This window comes from Oryza glaberrima, chromosome 3 (genome assembly GCF_000147395.1).
Source record: "Oryza glaberrima chromosome 3, OglaRS2, whole genome shotgun sequence".
Taxonomy (NCBI): domain Eukaryota; kingdom Viridiplantae; phylum Streptophyta; class Magnoliopsida; order Poales; family Poaceae; genus Oryza; species Oryza glaberrima.
In genome coordinates this window covers 32,968,490-32,983,667 of record NC_068328.1, presented here as the reverse complement: position 1 = coordinate 32,983,667, position 15,178 = coordinate 32,968,490, and the positions used below count along the sequence as shown (strand labels likewise).

The following is a 15,178-nucleotide window of genomic DNA, read 5'->3' as shown; positions in this document are numbered from 1 at the left end:
TTATTTGTGTAAAGAGTAAATAAATGGGCATTGTTGAATAAGCTCATGCATGCAACTAGCCAAAATTACTTTCTATTGGTGTAACCCTAAAAAAATTCTCTTGGTGTAAACTCCACGAAATATTTACAGCGTGATGCAATCAACACCTTGATTGATGAAAATAATTTTAGAACCATGGAGGTTTTGTTGTTTTTGGTCTCAGCATCCTTTGCTTAGGTGATGATCAAATTGGAATAGAGGGAGTAATTTCTAAGTCAGAAATATGCTCTGTCTTATTTGTAAGTGACAAATTGCATCAATGTAAACTGGGCTAGCTTGATGCCAAATAAAACACATGTGTTAGTAGAAAATAAACAAATTTAATAAAAAAATAGTTAGCTCCTAAACATTTTTTTTAAAAAAAACCTTATTTTTAATTCACATTTAGTTTATTAGATATGTTTTCTAAATAGACTAAGTCAACACTATCTTAGATGATGAAGAAAACTATAGGGATGAATTAAATATTATACGGTATAAATCTATCAAATAGATTAAACAATTATTGAATGCGCGGGCTAGCTTCCTTGTTAATTATTAAAAACTTAAAAAATAGATTTATTTGATTTTTTAAGCAACATGTATATAGAAAAGTTTTTGCATGAAACATATAAAAACATGCTAACAAAAATCAAATAATTAGCCAAGCTGAAATTAACGTAGTTTAGAACGCGCCCGAAATTTGTTTTCTCCATCCATTTGTTTAGCTGCATCCTATGAAATCGTCAGCTAACTCTTAAGATGATCAGTTGTTTATATACAGATGCTATCGATATCAAGCATACTTGGTTGTGTTTTCTATATACATTTTTAAGCTGCTAAATTAGAAGCTAAGGAATTCCCAGCAACAAAGAACTCTCTGATTTCCTGGACGCATCGACGATCACTTGTAAGCATGGACGTAGTCCTGGAAATAGAAGTTCTTCTCGATGAAGTTGGCGAGCCAGCGGGAGGCGGCGAAGCACAGCACGGCCGCAGCCACGACGGCGGATCTCTGCACAACCGACGTGACCACCGTCCCCTTGGCGACGGCGAGGAACCCGACGACGGCGACCGACGCCACCTGCAGGGCGACCTCCAGCACCTTCATCTTCTTCAGTGCACCGCTGCAGCTCGTGCACTGCATGACGTGCGACCAATACCTGCAGACGGCATCACAAGAATCATTTGAATTCAAAATTCAAAAGAAGAAAAATTGAATTCTCTTGTGTTAAGTTTTGTGTTTCAAGTCAGTGTGCAAGAGCAGCAGACTGATGCAGGTAGATTGTTTAGCTGTTTACCTGTCCAAGAGCTGATCTTTGCTAGGAGTTGGTGGCAGCTGATTAGTTATTGGGGTTGCCCAGCCAATCTGATGCTTGCAGTACTTTCTGAACCAGTTTCTGAAGGTGATGATCATGTTGTCAGATGATGTGGGCACATAGCAAGCTTTCTGCCAGTTATCAAGACCAACCGTAGCGAAATTGCGCTCCTGGAGAAGGAATAATAATGCTTCAGGTCTAGAATGGCATAACACTTGGCCTGAATCATTCAGTTTCAGCTGAAGAAATAGTCACCTCAATGTGGAGCAGGTAGATGTCTGAATCCAAGATGGCATTCTGCCCAATGTGGTAGTACCACCGTGGTATGATCTTGTCCATCCAGACGCCGACGTTCCGCGGGAATGCCCAGACCAACCTGCTCCTCCCCGGAGACACCGGGATGCACAAGAACACCAGCATCACTGTGGGTTGCTTCTTCTTCTTCTCCTTGCCCTGATCATCCTGTACAGAATCCAGCAGCACCAACAAGGTAATTGACAATACTGATCTTGTAAGATGGTTCTATGAGCTTGAACAATGCCTGAGATGGAGTCTGAAGTGGCGAGCCGTAGAACGTGCACGGCGCGACGAACTTGAAGAAGCCCCTGTCTAGCATTGACAGGAACCCCTCGACGTTGGTTTCCTCTATCTCCATCTTGAGCGGCACGCCGCCTTCCTTGTCGAACTCAACTGTGTAGAGGAGATGAATGTTCTGAATCAGTGACGCAGCTAAGCATTGCAATTTGCACTAGACTGAAAGAACAGATTAAATTGGGGAGCAAATTGGAAAAGAAAATTTGATCATGACTAATGACAGATGAGGAACATATCTTCCTGGATCTTCCTTCTTGCGGGTGCGCATCAACCCCTTGTGCGCGTAGGGGACATGAGCAGGGTCCATGAGATTCTCCACCAACACATCGTACCTGCATTGCAAAATTTGCAATGGAGCTAGCCATGATCAACAGCTGCCTGACAATGGTGCAGAAAGAAAGATTTCAGAGAATGGATTTGGGATTTCTGTACCCATAGGGGAGATCCCTGACGCCATAGACGGTGACGAAGGACGGGTCGTCGATCTGCGGGATGTATGGCGGCCGCTTCCTCTGCAGGATCTCCTTGTACTCCGGCTCCGATCTCGGGTAGAACCACAGGATGTTGTTCTGCACCACGCATGGGTATGATGCCACGCACGCCTTGCTGTTCTTGTGCACCTGCCATTGATGCGAAAGCTCGATTAATCTTGATTGATTTGAGATGGAGGAGAGGGGATGAAGAAGAAGAGGAGGAGGAGAGTACCGCGGGGCCGAGGGCGGGGGCCTGGGGGATGAACTGGCAGGCGCCGCGGCCGTCGAAGCACCAGCCATGGTAGACGCACTGGAGGCGGCCCTTGTCGTCGACGCGGCCCTCGGACAGCGGCGCGAGGCGGTGCGGGCACGAGTCGTCGAACACCCGCCACTCGCCGCCGCCGTCGTCGGCGGCGGCGGTGGTGCGGTCGAACCAGGCGACGATGCGGAGGCCCAGCACCGTCTTCCCGTGCGGCGCGCCCGGGTCGAGGTCGCAGACGGGCGCCACCGGGTACCACTGGTCCAGCCAGTCGAACCGCTCCTCCTTACCCGACGCCGACGGCGCGTCCTCCGCCCGCGGCGTCTCGGCCGCCACGGCCGCAACCGACGTCGACAACAGCCGCCTCGCCACGGCGCGGCTCCACGGCAGCCGAGGCGGCGGGACGCGGGCGGCGGCGGCGGCGGCGGCGTCGCGGAGGTGGAGCGCGGGGCGCGCGGGGCGCGTGGCGGGGAGGAGGAGGAGGGAGAGGGCATCCATGGCTTCTCGCGTGGTGGGGGAGGGGAGCGCGAGCGGCCCGCAACGAACTTGTGGCGCGCGCGCGCGCGGTTGCGTTGGGTGGGGCCCGGCACAAACTTATCGGCGCCGCAGGTGATTAGCTGGACGCTCGCCACTTGGCCAAATTGGAGACGGGAGAGGCCGATGCCGATGCACCGGTTTTACAGGGTACATTTAATTATTTGCCATTTTTAAAATATGCCAATTAATAATTTGCTACTTTTATAACATGTGGGTCCTTATGTGCCTATGACATATGGATTCAGAGCCAAATTCTTTTGAACCACTCGTGAAAGTGGCAAAAAGTTAATTATTTCGTTTTCTAGTATCACTTGTCGAGTCGTCGCCGACGAGCCGCCAGAAACTGTCCGTGCAACTTGTGCCGATTTTTTTTATTGAAAGTACAAACAGCAAGGTAGAACCATCACTCTTTGGATGATAAGACAGTTGGTTGGTTTTATCGGCTAAATGCCGGTTAACTAAAGAAGGGATAAATCCCCTTTATCTGTTTCTAATAAAATTGAATATGTGATAGAGTTAATTTTGTGATCGGTAAAACTAATCTCTAAAACTGTATTCGAGATAAACCCTAGAGCCCCTCCAGCGTCTATAAAATAGAAGTTGAACACAAAGGAGAAGGGACGCCAAATTCTCTATCTAAACTTCAAAACCCTAAATTGCCCGACCAACTAGAAGAGGTTCGTGAGGCGATCTCGGTGAAATTTTACATTGGCGCATAAGAAGAAAAGAAACAGAAGAATAAGAGAAGGAAGAAACTAAAGGAGAATAATTAACATCGATGGCATATTATGTGGGTATTGAAGCATAGGTGATTATGTATAAGCTAAATCATTGAGATCGTAAATTTATATTCCAACACAGACATGCTAGATTTTTCATTAACGAATCGGTTCGCGCCAATTCCATTAAGTAGAGCAGGAAAAAAATGTTAGAAAAAAATATCGAAAGGTATATAGGAATGAATGGAAGCTGCCAGTTTCTAGGCACCCGAAAGGTTCAAGTTTTGGCATGATAAAATACTAATAAGGGTGTGTTAGATCCAATTTTACACCACATCACATTGAACGTTTGAACACATGTACATGAAGTATTAAATATATGCTAAAAAAATAACTAATTGCACATATTGCTACTACTTTGCGAGATGACTTTTAAACATAATTGCTCCATGATTTGACAATATGGTGTTACATTAAACATCTGCTAATGACGGATTAATTAGGCTTAAGTCTCGCGGTTTAGTGATGGATACTATAATTAGTTTTTTCATTAGTGCCGAATACCCTATACGACACCCTATATAATACCTGATGTGACACATAAAAACTTTACACCCTGATCTAAATAACCCGTAAGAATGTACTACCTCCGTTTTTTAATAGATAACGCCGTTGACTTTTTCTCACATGTTTGACTATTCGTCTTATTCAAAAAATTTACGTAATTATAATTTATTTTGTTATGAGTTGTTTTATTACGTATAGTACTTTAAGTGTGATTTATATCTTATACATTTGCATAAAATTTTTGAAAAAGACGAATGGTCAAACATGTGAGAAAAAGTTAACGGCGTCATGTATTAAAAAACGGAGGGAGTATTTTGTTATAGCCGTTTTTACTATGGAAGAGTGACGACATCTGAGACAGATCGAAGAGCATCGCCATTGTCACGATGGCGACCCAATCACAAACATGGCAGAATTGCAGAGAGTCTAGTAAGGCAGAAGCTGAGGCTGAGCTTACCAAACACAAGCACACGCACACGCACACCACACAGTCTACCTATACCTACTACTACCTGTCATCTTCTCCTTCTTAATCCCAACTAAATGCGCACATAAACGAAGAAGATTTGCACTGATACCCGCGCTGATACAAGCAAGCATCCGGCGATGGCGGCGGCGGCGGCGGCAAGGGGGAGCGTGTGGGAGATCCAGCAGCGGGACGTGGAGGCCGCGGGGCTGGCCGACGCCGACGCGGGCGCCTTCGTCGCGGCGCTCCGCTCCGCCGCCGCCGTTGCGACGGGTGGGCCTGACGCCGCGTGGGAGGCCGTGGCGGCGGGGGTGCTGCGGCCGGAGCACCCGCACGCGCTCCACCAGCTCGTCTACTACTCCGTCTACGCCGGCTGGGATCGCGCCGCCCGGGGCCCGCCGCCGTACTGGTTCCCGTCACGGTAAGTCACCTCGCCGGAGACGACCAGACTGGCAAACTGACAGTGGCTGGTTTCAGTGTATGCAAAGTTCAAGCTTATGTTGATAGCGTCCTAGTACTACTTAATTTCTAGTGTGATATCATCAGTGATAAGATTTCCTTGTGTTAATTTCCACTTGTCATGTCAAGTAACCTATATGAAGTACAATGATCAGTGCATGATTTCTCTACTTTGTGATTTAGTGTTTGAAATGTGACAGGATTGACACTAAACAAACAAATCTTGGTAGACTGATGGAAGCACATGGTCCTAGGTTGTTAGGATCATCATATAAGGACCCAGTTTCAAGTTTTCACCTCTTCCACAAGTTCTCCGTAGAGCATCAAGAGGTCAGTCGGTTGCTCTAAACTAGTCAGCTCCAGCTAAGCAACCAAACAAGTTTGGAGTCATTTCTTTACAACCATTGGAGTGGCTATATGAATGTTATTTCTTGAATGGACAGTTTAAGTTTCCACAGGCATTTTGATCCTACTCCCAGTCTATCCTTTGTTAGGTCTACTGGTCAATGGTGCTGAAGGAGATCTCAATCAAGTTCCAACAAGAACCAAAGTCAATTCTAGATACATCAGATAAATCAAGGAAAGGGGGAACATGGCTCCAAGGTGCTGTGCTTAATATTGCTGAATGTTGTCTGTTACCTTGGCCTTCCCAAAACAGGACAGATGACAGCACAGCTATTGTTTGGAGGGATGAGGGTCTTGACAATCACCCAGTGAACCGTATGTCACTGAAGGAGCTTCACAATCAAGTGATGTATGTATATGTTATCAGACTAACAGTAAGAATCATGCTAAAGCGTATTAAGCTTTGCCATAACTTATTCTGAATCATCACCATTGTTTTGCTGCTTTTGGTGTTTTCAGTACAGTTGCTACTGCGCTTGATACCATGTTCCAAAAGGGGGATCGAATTGCAATAGACATGCCTATGACATGCAATGCAGTCATCATATATTTGGCTATTGTCCTTGGTGGTTTTGTTGTTGTGTCGATAGCAGACAGTTTTGCACCTCAGGAGATTGGTACACGCATGAGTGTGTCAAAGGCGAAAGCTATTTTTACTCAGGTAGGAAATTAGTGAATCTTTCATGACATAGTCATTAACACTAAAGTAGGGCTTCATCTAAATTTCACGAGATTTCAGGATTTCATAATTAGAGGAGGGAAGAAGGTTCCACTATACAGGTACGAATGGATGATTGATCAGTTCATTTCAGTTTGTCTATTCTGATAGTATAATGCACTTAGCATTTTGTTTTTTTAAAAAAAATGCATTTTCTTCATATATTTTGCTAATTTATGCCATTTGCTTAGTTTGAAGTTAAGTAGGAGTGTAGGACGTTATCATGTGAACACTGAAAACATTCTCTTTCATTGATTTTAGAATTCAGCTTAGATTTTTCCTGTGAATCTAAAAAATAGGAGTACTTAAGTACCAGATAGTTCATAGTACATTTCAATCAGAAAGACAATTTGCAGAACAGATAAATATTTCATAATAATTCCATTCTTCAGCCGTGTTGTGCAAGGGACTTCATCTAAAGCTGTTGTAATTCCTGCAACTGGAGGCTTTCTTGGGGTTTCACTAAGGAATGGTGATATGTCCTGGAAAGATTTCCTTTCTTGTGCTGCTGGAAGGTATATTATACAGAAATAAATCTTAGATGGCTTTGGATAAGTGTATTGTCTTTCCATTGAAGAAAAAAGGAACATGCAATTGTTTTTTTTTTCTTTACTAATTTCATGATATGAGTGACAATATATGTTGGATTTGCAGGTCGTCCATTTATCCCACAGTTTATCAACCTTCAGACGCTCTAACTAATATACTATTTTCTTCAGGGACAACTGGTATATTAACACTATTTCATTGCTTCCCCTGATTTTAGTATTTCTTTTGTCCACCCCTGATTTTTGTCTGTTTTATTTACTTGTGCAGGAGAACCAAAAGCTATCCCATGGTCACAACTTTCTCCAATAAGATGCACATGTGATACATGGGCGCATTTGGATATCCAGCCACAGGACATATTTTGTTGGCCTACTAATCTTGGATGGGTTATGGGGCCTATACTCTTGTACTCATGCTTTTTAAGTGGTGCAACGTTGGCTTTGTATCATGGGTCACCACTTGGTCGTGGTTTTTGCAAGTTTGTACAGGTACATCTGACGTACTTTGCACCGTCACTTGCTTTGGAATGTTAAAGAAGATTTATATTTTATCATTGCTTCTTGTGTGCACTGTAAACTGTACTAATTATGTAGGATTTGAGACCCTGCTTGGTTGAGCTTCAGGTTATAATCTAAAGCTGATTTTGAATTTTAGAATTTGATTTTAGGATTAATCTTAGGGGTTTCCTTTGTTACTTTTGTCATCTAGCTCTCTTCTCACAATTACTATAACAAGACAAGTAAAAATCCTAACTAAATTATTCTTAAAAATTAAACCTCAAAGTTCCAAATTGCTTTTGATTTTTCTTAAAAATTAAAAATCTGATTATTCTTTGTTTATTCATTCTGATTTCATATTTGGTTATGGCACATCTCTACTGGGTAGTGAGTACTAACAACGTGTTTCACCTCAAAAACTGTTTTTGCTCTCAGATCCTGTTTCTTTGAGCCCCCTTTCCCCCCACAAATCAGGAAGAGTTTTGCCAAATGCTTATGTTTGAAGATAAATATGAACTGAACTTACTTAATCATCATGCTCTGTGAAATATTTTGCAGGATGCTGGTGTCACTATATTAGGAAGTGTACCTAGCTTAGTGAAGTCATGGAAAGCTGGGAATTTTACTGAAGGGCTTCACTGGACCAAAATCAGGTGAGTCATCCTTCCACTATCAGAAGGCTCACAGCTTCATCACAATCAGAAAGGAAGTTAAAAGTAGTATTATAATTGCAGGGTACTCTCCACGACAGGAGAGGCTTCTGATATTGATGATGATCTATGGCTATCTTCGCGTGCCTCTTACAAGCCCATTATTGAATGTTGTGGGGGTACTGAGCTGGCATCGTCATACATTCAAGGCAGTCTTCTGCGTTCGCAAGCTTTTGGAGCTTTTAGTGGTGCATCCATGTCCACTGGGTTTGTCATACTTGATGAACAAGGAACTCCATATGTAAGCATCTCCCCTGAAAGTTATGTATTCTGGCATTATGTTTGAAGCATAACCATTTCAGTTGACTATGATAGCCTGATGATGTACCTTGTGCTGGAGAAGTGGGCCTCTTCCCTTTATATTTTGGCGCTACAGATCGACTTCTCAATGCTGACAACAATAAGGTTTATTTTGATGGAATGCCCATTTACAATGGAAGGGTATGGAGTTATGTACTTCCTTGTCTCCTTTTCTCCAATAAGATTGCTATATAAACAGTCCATTATTCGTTGATGAACCAAATGGATCCATTTGCATACTAAGTTCTAGCCAGAATGACATGAACTCATATGTTGTATTGGTACTGCAGCAACTTCGACGGCATGGAGATATAATCCAAAGGACAGTAGGTGGTTACTATATTGTGCAGGGAAGAGCAGATGACACTATGAATCTTGGAGGAATTAAGGTTGACCCTCCTATTTCAAATGTTTTCAATAGCTTGTTGTCACCCTTGAATTTTATGAAACTAAATAAATACTGCTCGTCTTATAAACAGACAAGTTCCGTGGAAATAGAGCGGATATGTAATAGAGCCGATGAGGCTCTACTAGAAACAGCAGCGGTTAGCATCAAACCTGCTGGTGGGGGACCAGAACAGCTGGCTATCTTGGCTGTGCTAAAAGATAGATCCCCACCATGTGATGCAAATGTTCTCAAGAGCAAATTTCAGAGAGCCATCCAAAAGAACTTAAATCCTCTTTTCAAGGTAAGAGTTACTACTTACTCGTTTCTGATGTTAAGGTCAGATAGTGAGATGTGCACACGTGTACTGAGGTCATTGGAATCACTCTTTGTCATCTTGACAGGTGAGCTATGTCAAAATAGTTCCTGAGTTCCCAAGAACAGCTTCAAACAAGCTGCTAAGAAGAGTACTGAGGGATCAGCTGAGTAAAGAACTCTCAAATCGCAGCAAGCTATGACCGACGTGACATATTCAACAAGGACCACAACAACAACAACAATAGTAGACTTTAGTCCAAAGCAAGGTAGAGATGAAGAGCCATACGAACAGTGAGGGTAATTCAAAATCGCTTCAAAAATGCCCTCTTGCTTGTCAAATGGTAATATTGAATTATGAGTGTGTCAAAAAAAAAAAAACAGTCACTTGAATAAAGAGTCATGATTCATTGGGGGCGTATAGAGAACTTCAGGAAACTATTTTTTTCCATGTTAATAAATGTTGTTGAATTGTGAGCATGTTCAATAGGCAACGGCTTGAAAAAGTGACATTTCCCGATGGGAATTTGTAGAGAACTTCAGAATACTCATCGCTGTACTGTATTATGTTCAGCTCATGATAAAGTGGTGGCATGGTGTTTGGATTATTTTGGCACAATTCATCCCCTTTGAAGCTTTCTGTTCCTTTTTAAAATGTTTCTTTGAGGGGTTTTATGTGCCATTGCTAGGTCAAATGGTTCATCATATCCAGACATCCAGTTAATCGTGTTCCTGAAGTGTAAAGAATGCATCATCTTGAAAATTAAGTCGTAACAATATTTCGGTGGAAGGAGCCGTGCTCACCTAGTCACGTTACAGAACTGCATCCATATTCTGACTTTATGCACACCCTACATAGATTAATTTCTGGTGTTAGACGGCTAAATTGACTAGCGTGAAGCTTAGTTGACAGAATGCAGAGATATGGCCAATATTTCCTGCGTGACAAATATGAAGAAGTCAAGCTAGACATGCAGAACAATTAATTGTATTCCCATTTTTTTTCCATATCATGTGTGCTGAAACAGAACTAAAAACTCCTCCAAAAAAAAAAAGAACCGAAAACACCTCCAAGACTCCAAGTCAGCCGGCACATCTATGGGATCACAACCCCCGTTCTTCCTGATCACTAGAATCCAAATACCACCAGAGCAGGTGGAAATTTTGTTGTACAATGTTGAATTTTTTTTCTTTGTTTGATTGGACCATTTTATAATTGATTTTACCAAAATTATAGTTCAGTATTGTATGCTACAGGTTGTCTGGAATGAGAATTAAGCAATATTACATCAGAAAATTAGACATGCTGAGTCCTTCCCTGCAAAAGAAAAAAAAAGTGAGTCAATTTACCGAAATACATTAAGCCTGTCCAGTAGGAGAAAATCCAACTAGGTAGGCAATGACATCAGGTTGTATAACCTTTCTAATCGCCAGCTAATAACCATTATCCTATGCCATTATGCTCCCAAAAGGTCATTAGCATAACAGCAATGTAGTATGTATTAAAAGCGAGAGAAAGATAATTCTCCCAGTAACAGTCATCCATGTCCGGTTTTTTCCACGCAGATATGAGGAGGAAATGAGAATATGGTACTCAAGTCTGAACAGCTAATTGCCCATTAGCGTGTCTTTAGCATGTAATGATATCGAAGTAATTTTAGTGATAAATATAACAAAATTATAACTAAATGAAAGTTCAAATTTATGCGAGCTAAACCTTCGGTGTTTAGGTTTCTTGAGGTGAAAAGTATCTTTCCAGGCTAAGTATTAAATTTAATATGAGTGCTTGTATTTATGGTTAATTATTTTTTTAAATTGATAAGTGATACACAGTACCTCTTAACAGCGAGGCCATTAATGATTAATCTCAATGTATGCCAAGTCAATTCTACTTTTAAGATTCAACTATATTATACGCGCTTCAATTTGTTTTACTTTTGAAATCAATTTCAAAGTATGCCGAGCAACCCGGGCTAGGCTAGGGGAGGTTAGCCTGCGTTCGTACCATGTTTTCAAAAAAAAAAAATCAAAATTTACCAAAGTCTTTTAAAAAATTGATTTTTATTAGCTATAAACAGAAGTTCTTTGAAAAATAAAAAGGAGTACTCCAGTACGCACAGAGCAGAAGTTTGGAAGCTTCCAAAGTCAAAATCAGGTCATAGAAAATTTTAGAAACCCACCGATCACAACATCACGTGAAAAAAAAAAAAAAAAAAGAGGAAAAACTAGAAGTTGCCGAGAGCCGCGTGGTGTTCGTCCGGTCTCCGGTCCAGAGCGGGAGGCGGCCGGCAATCCGCGACCTCCACCTCCTCCTCCTCCTCTCGTCACCACCACCACGGCGACCCCGTCCTCCTCGCCCCTCTAAAAGCCTCTCCCTTCCTTTCTCTCTCCCCTTCTCGTGGGATCTTGTATTCTTGCGTCGTCTTGGGACTCTTGTGGTGGTCAAGAACGAGGACGAGAGAGGTCGGAGAGCGAGGCGGCGGCTGTGCCGTTGCGCGTGCGGTGCGGGTGAGGTAGCTAGCGAGCGAGAGGGGAGATGGAGGCGGTGGCGGTTGCGGGCGGTGGAGCGGGGCTGACAAGGTGGCAGGCGGCGGCGCTGTCGGCGGTGGCGGGGTGGGTGTGGGCGGCCTCCTCCTTCGACCTCACGCGGCGGTCGCGCGCGCTGGTGCAGCCGTGGGTCACCCGCCGCGTGCTCGCCGAGACGCCGTCCATCGTCAGATTCCAGGTCCGTTTTTTCTATTTTTTGTTTGCATCGCGCGTCTCCTGATCTCCTCAAGATTGGAGGGAAATTCACTGCATTTGCTGGGATTGTTATATTTTTTGTAGAGATAATCAGGATGTTGAGACGATTTCTTGAGTGAATAGGGAATGGATTTTGATAGCTTTGTGTTATGGAATAGTAATTGCTTCGATTTTTACATATGTTTTTGTCCTTGTAGATTTCTGAATTATTTTTTTTTGGATGTTGAATTATTGCAGAAGGTGCATCACAAGTTGCTGGACAGTTTCTTCTCTGTGCTGTCATGCGTTGTCTCTGTCCCTTTCTACACCGGATTCCTCCCTCTCCTCTTCTGGGTATGCCTTCTTGTCTTACACACATAAAAAATGCATGTTTCTTTTCCTCTGTAATTCTAGCTGGATTAGCTATGAATTGCTCTTACTCTTATGTTTATGTAATTCTAGCTGGATTAGCTGTGAATTGCTCTTGCTCTTCTGTTTATGTAATTCTAGTGGGATTAGCCGTGAATCATTCTTGTTCTTGTGATTATTGTAGAGCGGACACTCCAAGCTGGCTAGGCAGATGACGCTGCTCATGGCATTCTGCGATTACCTTGGCAATTCTGTGAAGGTCACTATCGATTTATCATACAATAGATGAGAGTTGCTGATATTCGATTCGTTTAGCTGTTGACACTCTGGAAGTCTGTGGATACAGGACGCGGTGTCAGCCCCTCGGCCAAGCTCTCCTCCGGTGAGAAGAGTGACAGCTACTGAAGACGAGAAGGAAAATGCCATGGAATATGGATTGCCTTCATCGCACGCTCTTAATACCGTTTGTTTGATGGGGTATGCTCGTGTACCTATTCTTTTACTAAGAATTGTATTCTGATGTATTATTCCGTTTGTTTCGATGTGGGAAGCTCTGAAGAGTTCCTTTGCTAATGGCCCTTCTGGTTGATGTAGATATCTGCTGCATTATGTCCTAACATATGGATCACACGACAATGTTATGGTTGTCACGGGCTTATCTCTAGCTTTCTTGCTTGTTATGTTAGTTGGCATTGGTGAGTCTCCAAATTTCTCTATGCAACACTCTTAGAGTTACGTCGTTCAAAAAACACTCTTAGAGTTACTAGTAGATATTGATGATGTGGTTTATTTGAAATTGATAGGACGGATATATTTGGGCATGCACAGCTTGATTGATGTTATTGCTGGCATCTGTTTTGGCGTTGTAATCCTGGCATTCTGGTTGGCTGTCCATAATCATGTCGATGCTTTTGTTGTCTCCGGGCAAAATGGTATATCTATACGCCTCTGAGTTTTGTCTGATAGGTGAAATGTAATTTTGGAAGGCTTATTCTCGTTATCTTTTCCCTTGCAGTTACAACCTTCTGGGCGAGCCTTTCTCTGTTGCTGTGCTTCGCATATCCAAAACCAGAATTCCCAACTCCTAGCTTTGAATACCACACAGCATTCAATGGGGTGGCTTTTGGAATTGTAAGTTCTTGTTGACTAATGCCTGGGTAATCCAAAATTTTTAGTAGCTCCAAACTTGCTTGCATCATAGTGGATTCTGGTCACATTTAATATATTATCTACAATAAAGAACAAAGACTTTTTAGGAAAGGCCTGCCCTTGAAACAGGATAAAACAGCACACTGTTTACCGCGTGAATTTCATTATCTAGAGAAGCAGCTCTGACACTGTTTCTTAACACTTTTCAGGTCTATGGAATCCAACAAACCTACTTCCATTTCCACAATCCTGATGTCCCCCTCATTTTCAGCCCACAATTACCGCTTATTGTATTTGTCGGGAGGGTTCTCGTGGGGATCCCAACCATCCTAGTTGTGAAATTCTGCAGTAAAGCTCTCTCGAAATGGCTTCTACCGGTGATGTGCAACACCCTGGGCATTCCTATTGTATCAACCTGCTATGTTCCAGCGCTGAAGGCTTCCGAAAAGTGCAAGGACAAGTCCGACGCGAAGCAGGGCGGTTATCTCCAGAAGGTGTTCTCCCTCTTTCCACAGAAGGCGTACGATGTGGATACCGGCATAAGGTTCGTTCAGTACGCCAGCCTTGCATGGTCAGTGGTCGACCTGGTGCCGGCCATATTCACTCATTTAAGTTTGTAGTGAACACTGCAAGATGCATTCTACTTGGAGACTTGCAAAATCCCAAATGGGCTATTCCTACTCATGAGAGAGAGAGAATCTTATGGGACTGTAAATCCGATGATCTCCACTTTATTTTTATTTTTATTTTTGCGTGGTGTGTGTAGAGGTGTTTTGTCCATAGTAGCAACCAGGAAGTATTAACATGCTGTGAAATTTTGTTTCATGATGAAGACAGCGACCACCACGAACTCTGAAACTTAACTGCAAAGAAATGCCATTCCTTTTCTTGCATTGTATTGATGCAGGTTCTTTGTATCCATTTCACTTTCATGCCCATGTCATTATCTGCCAAACTAAGAGTCTAAGATCAACATCATCTTATGAAGAGACTGACTGATGTGTCCCTCTTTTTCTTCAAAGAAAAAATTAAAGAAAAATACAGAAACCAGTTAAGATCAGCAAGATGATAAAGAAATTGCAGTGTTTTGTCCCCCTCCCAAGTCTAAAGCCTGACGGTGAATAAACGACTAGTTTGTATGCTGCTGTTTTGTGCGATATCATCGCTGTGTGCTTGCGTTGTGCAGAATTGACAAAGCGAGTTGCTGGGCCGCCGGCGAGGCGAGAACGACGTGCACACTTCGCCTCCGGTTTTCTAGAACTCGAATTTCCCGCGGCGCTGGCGTTGGCGAGCGCACCAACCGCGCTGATGGCGACGAGAGAAACAACCTGCCACAGGAATCGAAGGCACAGACGCTCTTTTTTTAAGCCTACATCAACCATCCATTGAGATATACAGTACACCTGAACATGCCTAAAAGAAATTCCTGAATGTTTGGGGGGAAAAGGCAAACACAATTTGCTACTAAACGCAAACATAAGTTACATAAAAAGGTGAAATCTCTTCTCTCTTTTTTATGGCCGGTTTGCTTGGTAAATTCATGAGTGTGTGACCGTGTGAAACATATTTGATAGTAGCGGCATCGTAGAGACCCCAAGGGAAGCGATATGTAAAACAAGATTAAAGAGTCAATCAGCAGTACAGTTTAT

General features: G+C 42.9%; 3 protein-coding genes across 4 annotated transcripts; 2 read left to right on the top strand and 1 right to left on the bottom strand.

Annotated features, from left to right (window-relative positions):
- Positions 1-699: 699 nt before the first annotated feature.
- LOC127766922 (protochlorophyllide-dependent translocon component 52, chloroplastic-like) lies at positions 700-3,190 on the bottom strand. The gene is made up of 7 exons (XM_052292100.1): positions 2,637-3,190; positions 2,364-2,551; positions 2,168-2,263; positions 1,879-2,029; positions 1,593-1,799; positions 1,320-1,507; positions 700-1,181 (listed from the first exon to the last, which is right to left on the bottom strand). Exons 1-7 carry the CDS (start codon positions 3,159-3,161, stop codon positions 923-925), a joined length of 1,614 nt encoding a protein of 537 aa, XP_052148060.1. The 5' UTR covers positions 3,162-3,190; the 3' UTR covers positions 700-922.
- Positions 3,191-4,922: 1,732 nt separating this feature from the next.
- Positions 4,923-9,909, top strand: LOC127768615 (probable CoA ligase CCL12). Of its 2 annotated transcripts, XM_052294230.1 has the most exons (14): positions 4,927-5,373; positions 5,612-5,741; positions 5,906-6,165; positions 6,276-6,477; positions 6,556-6,596; positions 6,927-7,049; positions 7,189-7,262; positions 7,351-7,571; positions 8,139-8,233; positions 8,315-8,531; positions 8,606-8,731; positions 8,881-8,979; positions 9,070-9,279; positions 9,380-9,909. In XM_052294230.1, exons 1-14 carry the CDS (start codon positions 5,093-5,095, stop codon positions 9,491-9,493), a joined length of 2,193 nt encoding a protein of 730 aa, XP_052150190.1. In that variant the 5' UTR covers positions 4,927-5,092; the 3' UTR covers positions 9,494-9,909. The 2 variants fall into 2 exon arrangements, with proteins under 2 accessions (XP_052150189.1, XP_052150190.1); XM_052294229.1 differs by having other exon boundaries at positions 4,923-5,373; positions 8,881-9,279.
- A 1,571-nt stretch (positions 9,910-11,480) lies between these two features.
- LOC127765275 (lipid phosphate phosphatase delta) lies at positions 11,481-14,448 on the top strand. Its single transcript, XM_052290141.1, has 8 exons — positions 11,481-12,015; positions 12,270-12,365; positions 12,565-12,639; positions 12,727-12,857; positions 12,975-13,075; positions 13,184-13,312; positions 13,396-13,511; positions 13,739-14,448. The coding sequence occupies exons 1-8, from the start codon at positions 11,827-11,829 to the stop codon at positions 14,147-14,149; spliced, it is 1,248 nt and encodes a 415-aa protein (XP_052146101.1). The 5' UTR covers positions 11,481-11,826; the 3' UTR covers positions 14,150-14,448.
- Positions 14,449-15,178: the final 730 nt, after the last annotated feature.

What these genes read in the sequence shown, in the direction of transcription:
- LOC127766922 (XM_052292100.1), bottom strand. Translation starts at nt 3,161, where the DNA reads ATGGATGCCCTCTCCCTCCTCCTCCTCCCCGCCACGCGCCCCGCGCGC. An exon ending in AAGAAGGAAGATCCAGGAAG is followed by an intron (nt 2,030 to 2,167) that starts ATATGTTCCTCA and finishes TCTCCTCTACAC; the next exon opens with AGTTGAGTTCGACAAGGAAG. An exon ending in AAAGATCAGCTCTTGGACAG is followed by an intron (nt 1,182 to 1,319) that starts GTAAACAGCTAA and finishes TGCCGTCTGCAG; the next exon opens with GTATTGGTCGCACGTCATGC.
- LOC127765275 (XM_052290141.1), top strand. Translation starts at nt 11,827, where the DNA reads ATGGAGGCGGTGGCGGTTGCGGGCGGTGGAGCGGGGCTGACAAGGTGG. An exon ending in CGTCCATCGTCAGATTCCAG is followed by an intron (nt 12,016 to 12,269) that starts GTCCGTTTTTTC and finishes GAATTATTGCAG; the next exon opens with AAGGTGCATCACAAGTTGCT. An exon ending in ACCTTGGCAATTCTGTGAAG is followed by an intron (nt 12,640 to 12,726) that starts GTCACTATCGAT and finishes CTGTGGATACAG; the next exon opens with GACGCGGTGTCAGCCCCTCG.
- LOC127768615 (XM_052294229.1), top strand. Translation starts at nt 5,093, where the DNA reads ATGGCGGCGGCGGCGGCGGCAAGGGGGAGCGTGTGGGAGATCCAGCAG. An exon ending in CCGTACTGGTTCCCGTCACG is followed by an intron (nt 5,374 to 5,611) that starts GTAAGTCACCTC and finishes GAAATGTGACAG; the next exon opens with GATTGACACTAAACAAACAA. An exon ending in ATGAACAAGGAACTCCATAT is followed by an intron (nt 8,532 to 8,605) that starts GTAAGCATCTCC and finishes TGACTATGATAG; the next exon opens with CCTGATGATGTACCTTGTGC.